The sequence below is a fragment of the Pleurodeles waltl genome, chromosome 1_2 (assembly GCF_031143425.1).
Source record: "Pleurodeles waltl isolate 20211129_DDA chromosome 1_2, aPleWal1.hap1.20221129, whole genome shotgun sequence".
Taxonomy (NCBI): Eukaryota; Metazoa; Chordata; class Amphibia; order Caudata; family Salamandridae; genus Pleurodeles; species Pleurodeles waltl.
Window position 1 is genome coordinate 67,488,506 of NC_090437.1, and position 12,831 is coordinate 67,501,336.

The 12,831-nt window shown below is 38.7% G+C and overlaps 1 protein-coding gene across 3 annotated transcripts in view; it reads left to right on the top strand.

Moving 5' to 3' along the window:
* SLC25A51 (solute carrier family 25 member 51) overlaps nucleotides 1-10,020 on the top strand; it is a 93,170-nt gene extending 83,150 nt beyond the window's left edge. For all 3 annotated transcript variants that reach the window (XM_069236401.1, XM_069236391.1, XM_069236410.1), the window contains one exon: nucleotides 461-10,020. In XM_069236401.1, coding sequence (XP_069092502.1) covers nucleotides 463-1,416 — 954 coding nt within the window. In that variant the 5' untranslated portion in view covers nucleotides 461-462 and the 3' untranslated portion in view covers nucleotides 1,417-10,020. The remainder of the gene's footprint in view (nucleotides 1-460) is intronic.
* The last annotated feature ends 2,811 nt before the right edge of the window (nucleotides 10,021-12,831 follow it).

Below are 12,831 nucleotides of genomic sequence, written 5' to 3' on the forward strand. Positions count from 1 at the left end.
AACAGGTTGCTAGTAAGCAGCCTGCTGATAAGAAGGTAACTATCATGCTGAGGCCTCCAAAGAAGGAGTATGGCCGTTTCTTTAAGACCTATAATAAACAGCATGTTAGCCCAGTTTAAGTGACTATTCAGGTTCCATCTTGAGTGTTGAAATGGACGATTTAGGCCCATTCTGCACTTTTAGACGGTAAACTAGGTTCTGTGCTGTGATTGGACATCATTTTCATTAAACTTTTATTTTTGGTTGAGGCCCCAGTAGTCTACATATAAGTAAACAAAAACATTATAGATTTGAAGAGTGTGTTTCGATTGCCTAAGTGAATTTTGTGTGGAAACGTTTCCGTAAGGTATGACTGTCAAGCCTATGTTAATCGATAGATGAGGCACAACACACGAACACAGTTATTTTGAAAGATTTGGCATTCATTTTATTCAGTAATGGGTATTTTTATTTTTTCCAGTTATGAAAGATCCCAACATCCCCCCATGTGAAGAAAGAAACTGCACATCTGTCACAATGGATTCAGAAGCTCACGAAAAAAGCCAAAATGATATCCTGTTATCCACTTCAAATCAAGATTTTGGACATCATGTTATCGGTGTCAGCTCAGGAAAGCATTACTTTTGTGGTTACTTTGCTGCCTTTACCAATATAGCCATCACCTTTCCCATTCAGAAGGTCCTCTTCCGACAGCAGCTGTATGGACTGAGGACAAGAGATGCTATTCGTCAACTTCAAACTGATGGGGTGCGAAACCTCTACCGTGGGATCTTTCCTCCATTGATGCAAAAGACAACCACTTTGGCACTTATGTTTGGGCTTTATGAAGACTTTTCAAGCCTTCTTCTTCAGCATACCAGTGCTCCTGAACTTGTGACTCGCAGTATGGCAGCAGTTCTGGCGGGTACAGCTGAAGCTCTCCTCAGTCCTTTTGAGAGAGTTCAGACTTTGCTACAAGACTACAAGCACCATGACAAGTTTACAAACACTTTTCAGGCATTTCGAATGCTGCGGGATTATGGGATGAGAGAGTACTACAGAGGCTTGGTGCCCATCCTTCTCCGCAATGGACCCAGCAATGCACTATTTTTTGGTTTAAGAGGGCCCATCAAGCAATCCCTACCAGAAGCCAAAACCTACAGTGCTAATATAGTCAATGACTTTATTTGTGGTGGGTTACTAGGAGCGATGTTAGGCTTCATCTTCTTCCCACTGAATGTTGTGAAAGCTCGTATGCAGTCCCAGATTGGGGGAGAATTCCAGTCTTTTAGTCGAGTGCTTTTCATAATCTGGACCGAGCGTGATGGGAAGCTGACTCATTTGTTTAGAGGAGCCCATCTGAACTACCATCGTTCCATCTTGTCATGGGGTATCATCAATGCAACCTATGAGCTTTTGTTGAAGCTCTTGAACTAAGTCATGTCATGTATCCAAGTGAAACTGCACAAAATTACTGAAATGTTTTGAAAGTTCAAATTGAAAGTTCATGTGAAACAAAAATGCCTTGACATGAAATTGTGTAGATCATGAAACCTGCCATACCAGAAGTTTATAAAATAATTTTTGATCAGTCACACCACCATAAACCGTATCAATAACAGGAGTGCTTTTACATTTGGGGGTCCTTTTTAAGAGTACAGTTGAGTTTTGCCGTTCATCAGCTGATCTTTTTTCTAAAGAATATTACAGTGGTTCCTATTTCCATTTCTGAATTAAAGGGGCTCTGCAGTGTAGCTATGTGTTTATGTACAACATGTTACCTGCCCGAGTGACCTAATTTGGGTAGGTTATTGCAGTTGTCTTACATTTTTATACTGTGATGTCCCTGCCCACCTTTGCCTTTCTTGAACGTTATGTCATGTGAAAAGGAGCATAAATATATCTGTTTCTTTTGTGGCAGTGATGGTTCAAGGGTGGTGAACGAAGAGTAAAAGGGTGATAGTGTGGGAGACTGTGATCAATCGCCACAGGACGTAATTCAGGAATCGCCATGATAGATGCAGTGCTCTCAATGAAAAATGTTGAAAATGCATTTAAACCTCACTGGAACTTGGAAAGGTACAGTTAATTTTTATAGGGACCCTTGTTTATATAAATAAATAAATCCATCAAGGTAACTCTGAAAATACCAGGCTATCAGTGACCAAGAAAGATGCTTGAAGTAGCACTTAAGGTACTTTATTCCCTCATTTAGCCTCTCAGCTAGTAGCCTGTAGATTGAAGTGCGGTAAGAAACAAAGATCTCTTACAAAGATTTATTTCTTTTAAGAGACTTTAGTACAGATTTACATTGAAGGGTATCCATGAAATAGAAGGACCAGTTGTGGTACGAAAAGAAGATGGCTTGCTGGGGCGGCAGATGGTGTGTTTGTAACTGGATAGCCTTGAGCTGAGACAATCTGTGTGCATCCAACAGTAATGTGTGAAGTGAATAAGAAACGTTGTGTGGAATGCAGATAAAGTAGTTCCCATCACACCTCCCTGATAATTGAGTGTATCGGCATGGTGGCTAGCTGGTTTGTTCAAAATACTTTAAAACTTTTGGCAATGTGTTTGTTTTAATTTGAGATCCTGGTGCTCTGGTGGAAATGGAAGTCTTCCAAAGAATACTAGAATAGAGGTTGGTGTATGTGCATAAGTTATATACACTTTATGTAAGATGAGGACACCACCTTTGCCTTTGTGGAAGTTACTACTTCGAGATTTATTTAAAAAAGAAAAAAAAAAAAAACCTTAAATCCTCTATGAGATTTTATCACAAAGTGTAACAATTAGTATTTATAACAGGGGGACCTTTTTGTTGCATTAAATGGTCTACTAGTCTCTGTTCACTCCCATAAAAAGATGACACATAATTGACAATAGTGTTTTCTCAACAATACAGCGTGTAGTACCTGTGTTGTTGGGAAAATTAGCATCATCCAGATGATGGCTATTGTGCTGTTTCTTATGTGCTTCTAAATAGTTGACCCCTCAGCAAGTTCCGGCACTTGTTGGTGCTCAGGTACTCACTCTTTAATGTGCTCCTTCTTGCTGAAAGCACTAGAGAACATTGGCCTCTTAAGAGGTATACATGTGAGGCTGTCTTGAATTTACAATTAGTTTTTTTGTTGAGGCCCAAACGTGAGCGTTGTTGGTATATTGTGCAGGGCAGATCACCATAATCCTGATACACAGATATTATATTTGCAGAACGTGGTCCCATATTCCTCAGGCTTTATGCAAACGCAATCTTATTCTGCGACCCGACATATATAAAAATAGGTCAGTTCACAAAATACAATCAAAAGAAAATATAATCCCCCCACCGGAGTTGGTCCCAATAGCAGGAATTATGGAGTACAAGAGTCGGCATTCCACAATGTCTTTGATGGCGTTTACATTTACGTAAAGATTTTTTTAAACTCAGCTCATTTTTCTTAAAGGAAATGGGACTGTGTTTAAAAAAGTTTTTTTTGTTTTTGTTTTTTTCTGGACCCCTGCCTACTCCTCCTGAAACTTTTGTCAGCATTTACAAAGGGGAAGAGGTCCAAAGAGTAGGTCTTCCCCTTTATAAATCAGTTACCACCCCAACTTGGGAGATTAGTGGTTTGCAACCACAATTGCTGTGGCAAACCGTTGATTCATCAGGGTACTAATCACAGTTTGGGGGGGGCATCCACAATACGTCCCTTCCCAATAGTGAGTTGAAATCCATTTCTAAACCCTTTTACTGATTCATAAAGAATTTTCTGAATCTGTAATTATGTTTAGTAAATACTAAAGTGCTCTTTAATGACCTGAAGCCCTCTGATTTAACTAATCGAAAGGTTTGAAGATGTTGAAAAAGTTTTGTTTACCAGGATTCATGTCTCCTTTACAGACCCTACATTCATTGCTAGTAAGCAGTTCTTTAAACCTTCCCCTGCTGTTGTGATGCTGTTGTAAGAAACTAGTCTAGTTTCTCTAGGTTTTAGTTCACTCATTGTCTGCTGAGTAGCCTGTAAGATGGAATAGCACTTTCTTTTAAAGGAGCAGGACTGGAGGAAAGTTAAAGTGTAATTGGTGTAGGAGGCATGGAATTATGAAAACTGGAGCCCTGTTTCTTGCCTCTCACCGAAGTTAGTAACCTGAATGATCACTGTATTTTCCTCACTGAACTTGTTATCCTTTGTCACTTGTGTAGCCCAAAATGTGTATTTTACTTGCTTATGAACAATTATTTTCCCAGTTTGGTTTTGCCCTCTGTACTGCTGACATTTAAATTATTATTTTTGTGTGGAAGTTAAACCTGCAAGCACGACAACCAGTTTTGCACTAATTTGCCAAATACTGAATTTATGTACATTTCAGTGAAGCACTTTTTCTTCAGCTCTTGCCTGTGTTTCTCCTACATTTGTGTTTTGTCATTCGGTCTTCTAATACATTGCATTCATGAAACACTGTTTTATCGTAATGTCAGATGGACCTTAGGCATTGTGCCTTGATAGCAAAACACCTTTCAGTTTGAGTTTTATATGTTCTAAATGGACACGTGTCTCTCATCCAATAATTGATTGGTATTGAAGATTTTAACAGCAAGATGGTCTGTTAAATGTCACTCCGTTGTTGGCAGTTTTACACACAGATATTGGATACTGATGTACATGGTGCTCAGTTTAGTTAAAAAAGAACAGTGCTGATAAAGGCTCATTTAGTCATCTTATTAACATTTTAATTATATTTTAGGAGCTCTAGGAAAGTATTGCCATAGTTTCTTTGGTGACGTAATAGGCTATGAAAAGTAAACACTCCAGACATGCATGGTAACTATCAGCATGAAAATGTTAGAACCATGTCTATCTTCTGTGTTTACCTATTTCAGGTATGATAAACACCACTGCAGATTTCCCTTTTAGCATTTTTAAGAATAATTTTTTGTCATGCTTGAGATTTTAGCTCTGGGTTAGGAGCTCCTGTCCTCTGCTAGTATAATGTGGGGCAGATGTTAAATGTTAGACAAAGGCATTTCCTCTTAATGGGACTGCAAGTCCTTTCAATAGAAATTAAAACATACTTTACACTAACTTTCTGGTCTTCACTAGTGCTATCCTCACCCCCTCCTCCTAATACCTCTGCTAGTTTCAGTGGACTTGGAAAGAGGTGATCTGTTCTCACATGACGTTGTCCAGCATTTACCTAGTCATTAGCTTGGGAACAAGAGTTAAACATGACTAACAAAGGTCGAGCTATTTTTTGAGATTTCTCCCTTTCTGAAAAATAAATGAGGCTGGGTGGTTGCATGTAGAGGGTGCGTGCCATGTTAATAACACAAAACCCTTTTAATTTCCTACACTGCCTCTCTTTCCAATGAATAGGATTGTCACCAATTTGTGCTTGAAGAATCTGCCTCTTCGGAAGCTGCTAAAGACCAGAGTTGTGCACAGTCAAGACTGCACATGCCTTGGGCATGCCTCAAAGGAGTTCCAGAAAATGTGTCTTTATCTTTTGGTGATGGGAACTCATTTAGTGCTACATCGTGGTAGTTTGATCTGCTGCTTTGACACTATGTATCTCAGCAAGCAAGCCAAAGTGTCATTGAGCATGCTGATGACGTCAGATGTTCTGATGCCTCTTTTTTAAAGTGTTATTTACTTCTCAGGACTCTATGGATGCATAGATCCCTTTGCCTTAAACAGTTCTTTAGCTTTTTAGTTCAAGCAATGAAAAACAGAGTTATCTTCCACCTTAGTTACTATATTACTTTATTTTCATCTTGTGAAGAATGTCTTGCCTTGTGTAATCGTATTGTAGCCTTTTTGTTGCTATAAAAATACACTCGCTAAAGGTAGGACTGTAGTTAGACAAGAATTAGAATAGTGTCATGCAAGACAGGACATTAGTAGACCCATGCCTGAAAGTGGTGTCTACGTGTAAAAGAAAAACATTTTAGATGTTAGCAAATCCGAAAATATGATTTGTTAGCAAATATTGGCAAATCTGAAAATATTGATTTGTTAAGTATAAGCTTAATACTAAACTTTAAGTCAGAACTAGACATGCTCCTTGGCCCCAGAGCATAAAGTACTATACATTGCAAGATTTCAAAAGTAGAACCGTTTCTGTCGATGTACTGCCTACCCCTTCTTTCCAAAGATTAAAATAGTTTTTTCTGTCTGAAAGTCCTGTACTTTGCAAAGTTATTTGGGGTCATAAGCCTTGTCCTATGACTGAAGCATTTTGGATTAAAATTCTTCCCCAGTCAGCCCCTTGAAACTGTAGAGAGGAAGGCGGTGGGGCCAGCAACAAGTCAAGATGAATTGTTCTCATCATTTCTGTATTGAATGAGGAAAACGTATACTGTAGGTGTCATTATGTCATGCTATCCGAAACATGAATATGTCTCATTTGTGTAAGCTCCAGTGGAAGATGTTTTTAAATATATTTTCAATACAGCTACATATAGTGTCAGAAGCTGGAACACTACATGATGTTTCAAAACCACTTCCTTTATATGAAATTGTGCTGAAACTTAGAAAACATAAATACATAATACACTCCAAATACGCCGCCTTTTGTGAGTGCGTTCTGTGTATCTCACACATGGGAGTTCAATAAAAGATGCACGTCTCCCATTCCTCAGAATGGTAACTAGTAGAAAATCGAGGTGAAATTTTGGAAGCTGAAGAGTGACCCAAGGCTTTTTCCCAAGATATCTGAATTACTCATACCAATCTAATTGTGGCTTGTTTATGATATAGAAGAAGAATTCTTTGCTTTCACTCTGCAAGTCTTCAAGTATCTGCTGTGAAAATGTTTGAAATTCATTGCATTTCCGAGAGACTGCTTTGGAATTAACAAAGAATTCCTGCTGCGCTCTTGGTTGGCTACAGATGATGCTGAGATCAGATGTGTAAATATCTATGAATTCCAAAATGAATCTAGAGTACATTTCTGAATCTGGCAATATAACCCATCAATGCATTTTTATTGGATGTTTTTGTTCTCCTTTTCTCCACAGGAAAAATATTTTTCTTAATGGAGGAATAAATCTGCAATGGATATTATGGTCGGCCGTTACTTGTAACATGTTATGAATACTCATTTATCATGTTTTTGTGTGTTCGCTATTTCTTGCAGCTGTCCCTGCCCTGCTACACCCACACTCCATCTCTGCTGAAACACATTACTCACATTAAATGTTATGGCATACTGGTGTGATTTCAAGGTTGAGAACATCCTTATACTAGTACACATTCATGTTTTCTGAATCGCTGATGTGAATGATATTTACTCTAGTGAATCACTAATATGAACTGAACCTATACAAGTGACTTAAGCACCGATATCTTTGAGTCATTCTGTTTGTGGTTTGGTAATTTCCATTAATAACCCCAGAAGTAAAATAGTCCCAATTCTGATATGTCATTTTTGATTTCGTGGAAGCCCACTTTTTTGGGACAAACTGTTTTTTGTGAATTTTTATACAAATTAATACTGATTGCACTTAGTCCCCTAGCTCCCACATGAACTTTTGTGTACCCTCTTCAGCCGTCTCACTTGTTTTGCCTTACACCCTGCAACTTCTTTCCTTTTAACAGGGTATTTTTTGTTTTTGTCAAAAATGCCTAGCAAAATAATTGACACCATTCACAGTTAACAAAATATTGATTTTAATATTCAAAAATAAAACTGAAGATGAAACTATGAAACATATTGTAGAGAAGTGCAGTGTAACATTTATATTTGTTGTAGTAGGCAAGACTGGTGGACCCTGTGAACCTCTTTTGCTGCTCACCGACAAGAGTGTTAAATAAAATGCTTAAATGTGTCCTTTAAATGTAGTGTTAAATTGCCTTACATAAATTAGCCAACATTAAGGTTCAGTTACTCCATGTTATATTTAACTGTTTGCAATGCCTATAACTGTAGGTTGAATAAGTAAGGTGCACTCCTGACAAAATAAGCATTTTACAGAAATAAACACCACTAAACTCAGATATATGGCCCAGTTCAAAGTTTAAAAACTTACTAGACATTGAATGAACAAACTTCACCTTGTCTTGCCCGATTATATTGTTTAGTTTTTCACTTACAGCCCTAATAATAAATCCGAGCCATGCAGTTGTACTTTTTTAAATTCAGAGCAGGAGAACCCAGGCAAAGTATGTTTCCTTGATAATCTGTAGTAAGAAAAAGACGTCTGACCGAAAAAACACCATGCACTCGTACATTGACCTAAATATTTAATTATTAATAGAATTATTAAGCATTCATTTTGCAGGTTAACGGAGGGCTGATAAGCCTAAAATTTCTGTATTACTCGTCAGATTTTTTTGTTATTTTAACAGCTGGCCTTGTTACTGAAATTGTTCTTCCCTTTTTCAATATTCAAGTCGCAAGCACCAAAAGAAGCTTTAATAACATTTCAGAGTTACCACCTTGTGTCAATTGGTCTTTAAGCTACAGACTTGAAATACTTTGCTGAAGGAAAGTAAATAACCCCCTAAAAGGCTTAATCCTGTACACTTTTAATGTGAAGTACTGTATATAACAACATGCTCTGCATTTTGTGTTGTATGATGGCTTTTGTGCAAATATATAAATAGAGGACTTAGAGATCTCCTAATCTGTTCATATACACCTGTCAAACACAGCCGTCGTAGAGTTATTTGTTTTTGTGAACATTCATTCTGATTTTTGCCATGTACTGTAAATATCTGTACACAATATGTACACATAAGCAAGCAAGTCATAAAACCCACAATACATCAATATGGGATTATTTTTGTTGCAATCTCCTAAGAATTGGAGGTAAAAAATTGGTGTTTTTTTTAAGTGGTCCTATTGTCTTCCTTCCCATGTATTGACCGTGTTTTACTTTTAATTTTATTGAAAGGTGGGGATTTCTTTTTAGTAGTAATATCTTTTCTATATGTTCCAGGTGTTTGGTAGAGGTATGTTTCTCTATGAGATTGTGCAACATTGTATTTAGTAATTGCCAATCCAGAACGAGTGGCCTTCAGACTGTGAAAAGACACGCAGATCAGAAGTCATTAGTTTTTTTGCATTCTTGTGCTTGGTTCAAAAATGTCCAGTGCTTTTGAGTGTGAGCCTCACAGAGACTTCTCAAAACATACCAGAAATATTGAAGCGCACATAGTCTTACTTCACCCACCCACGACCAGCACCCTCACATGCAAGTCATGAATGGTTGGCTGCAGACATTACCCAGTTTATAAAGTTCAGGGGCGATTTCTTAACCAAAAATGAAGCTGTTATCCATGAATGAGTTGTGGCAGAGGTCATTATGTACACAGTACCCATGGTTTTGTTTACATTTCACCCACATGCTGTGTATTCAGTGATGTATTATAAAAAGTATTCACAAAGCTCATTAGCTGGCGTGATTTCATTTGTATTATTTCACAGATTAATTTAATTCGTATTATTTCGTAGATTTCGAGCTGGCCGTTATTTGTATCATGTTGTAAATGTCTCATTTAAATTAAATGCTGTTTATCTGGTTTTCGAAGGGTTTATTGGTGAGTAAAAACCGATAGAGAGGGGTGATTAGACTTTCCTGTTTGTTTGCCATCCCCTTTTTAGAGGCTTGATGCAAACTTGTTTCTTTACTGTGGGCACAAAAATTGTAGAGGTGTTAGCAGCGTTAGAGTTTTTCCATGCGCATGCCCCAGGAATATTACTATTGGCCATACGGATTGTAAGATTTAGAGTTTTGTCAGAAGCATTCACTGCTCGATTCATCCAAAGAGCTACAAAAACCATACTGAGTTATTTGTTCTATGCTGTTATATCTTGCAGAGATATTTTATGGAGTTTGCAGCAATAGTTTGCGTTGTGCATTTATTTATGTTTCTGCATTTGGATTGTATTTTCTGATAATTGAAAGTTGTATTTTTCTGCTGGTATCCTGTTTTAAATTGTTATGTTGAAAATGCCCTTCAAAAGAAGAATATGTTGTCTTTTTTAATGGCATACTTTTTGCAATATATAACGACATATACTGTTGCCAAGCACAATTAAAATTACTTTTAACAATTTTATTGTATTTTGTAATTTATTAAATTATATCAATTTGATTACAATCACTGAGTGCTAGTTACTTCTTCATTATTCTGTTGTCTACCTTTGTGTTCTTTGGTATAGTTGTTAAATGTGTAATAAGCCTCTATTCTATCATCAAAGCCATTAGGGCTACAGGAATTTTAGGCAAAACCTATATTAGACTTTCTATACCTTAATCTCTGAACTGTGTAGCAGATATACATATCGGGCCATTTTGTAGGCCTTAGAATGTATCCTATATTTACTTTGTAGGTTTTTCAGGCACAGCTCTTGCTCTGTGCTTGTGAAATCTCTTGTAAATAATAAAAAAGAAATCTTAAAAAGGGCTTAGAATCCGCACATTACTTACATTTGGTTACCATGTAAGTTGGTTGGTTCCCACGTCTCTCTTGTTTCCTTGCTTACCATTTTTTTTACTTATCTCCATGCACTCACAGTGCATGCTCTGTAGTCCCTTTCCTTCACCCCCGCCGCCCACCTAGTCTCTGTGGAGTTACTCTTCACTCCCTCCACCAGGTCACTTTCCGCTGCCTGTTTCACCAAAAGCACATAGCCTTCCTGCTGCCCTTGGTTTCACCCAGTGCCACCCCCCCCTTCACCCCCTACCATCCAATGTCTTTCCCACCCTCCTCCTTCATAGCTGTTGTGATCAGCAGTGACATATTTGGCGAGCCACCCACACAATGGTAGCTCTTTAGCAAACACATGGCTGACTGTTGTGCATGGCAGCACCAGTCTAGCCGAATCGCATACATAATGGTGGTTCCTTGGCAGACTCTGGTGCATCTTAGTGGTTCATTGGCAAGTTGTTGTGAATGACTGTCTCCACAAGGCATACTTGTGTCCACAGTAAACCACGCTCATGTATTACATTAGTTGAAGACTTGTGAAACCTTTGTGCATGGTGATGGCTGCATTTGATAGCTCTTTTTTTCAGTGTTATATACAGCAAACTCGACCTGAAGGTATTGGAGAGCTGAATTACATATTAATTTTTTGTTTTTTAGACAAAAGAAGATTAGGTGATCTGCCCACATCCCAGGTCGTTAAGCCAACGCCGAGACTCAAACCCAGTTTCCCAGTTCCACTGTCCGCATCTCTGGCACTTACACCACATCCTTCCCTCCAGCTCTTGTACAAAGTGCTTTGCACTTTTGCAGTATCTTGTGCATGTCAGTGGCTCCTGTTAGTACCGTAATTTTGCCGGGCTGTCATGGAAAATTGTGGCTCCCATGTCCCTTGCCTTTGCACAGCAGCGATGGAAACTGTGAAACCGTAACGGGCTACTGTTAGACTTTTCATCGTTGGTGTGGTCTCCCTTAACTTTTTGCCTCTGTTTCCCAGGTTGTTGATGTGTGCTGGACTCTGTTTTTAATGTTTTTATTACTCTGGGCACTTTACCACTGCTAACCAGTGCTAAAGTGCAAGTGCTCCTATACAAAATGTGTATGTAATTGGCTTATCCGTGATTGGCATATTTGATTTACTAGTAAGTCCCTAGTATAGTGCACTAGAGGTGCCCAGGGCCTGTAAATCAAATGCTACTAGTGGGCCTGCAGCACTGGTTGTGCCACCCACATAAGTAGCTAGTTGTATTCACGCATGGATGGAATTGTCGCCACATTCCTCGTGACGACAATTCATTAAGTGAATGCTCTGGGGATTCCATGGGAGGAAGTTAGTAGAGAAAGCTGAGGAGCCAGATGCTGGTGTGAATCTATATATTGTGCCTGTATGTATATTGATCTACAAATAAACCAGAGTGAAACCGTTCTTGACCTGCCTTCTGGTATGCATCACAACATAGCTCTGTAATCATGTCTCAGACCTGCCACTGCAGTGTCTATGTGCAGTTTTAACTGTAAATTCGACTTGGCAAGTGTGTCGCGTGGGCTCTCATTATCCTAAATGAGACTACTGGATTTCTAGGCAGCAGGATCATTCACGGTGTGGGGGACTGAGTCTGACCCACTTGGAAGGACCTCTGTCACCCTAAACCCGGTTTTGCTCCGGCTAACTAGCAGTGCCTCATTTCTCCCAAGGGGAAGAGATGATTGGGCGGGCGATTGCATGACATCTTTGGAACTTCTTAGGGAAGTCGTGGTCACTCAGATCCAAACCAGCTCTCTCATTTACAGTATGATCTCATATACAAATGACAAAGGCAGTTTAAGTTTTATATAATGTTTTAATAAAACGACTGCATTTTAGATATTAAGGCGTGAGCCGCAATAACCAGAACCATACAACACAGTAGGATTGAAATAGTCACGAGGAGAGTGAAACATAAGAATAACGCTATCATGGTGTTAACAATTTCTACTCTCTCTCAGCTAGTTCTATTTCGAGCACAGCATGTTAAGCTTCTAACTTGCCTTTCAGATTCCCTGGAAAGACATCAACCCTCATACCTGAGCAAAGGCCTGTGATCTGGTTCAGCATCTTCAACGAGGCAGTCAGCGTCTAGTTGTGGTTCCCTGGTCGGAATCTCCCTCTTGCATGTATTTGGACAAGGAAGTGTTTTATAACTAACATGTCAGCGTGATCACAAAACGTGCCTACGCAAGAACGCCAAAGACTAAACGCCTACCACGTCTATCGGCAATGTACCAGACTGTATCCTTGACTGAAGCACAGAGTGAACAGGAATGTGTTATTGAGAACTCCAGTGCTGAAGTCGGCTAAACAGTGTGATATAAAAAATAAAACAAGACCGTAGAACTGGTTATTTAAAAAATAACAGTACGAAGCCGAATAAAAATCATTTAGAGCAAAGTGCTCAGA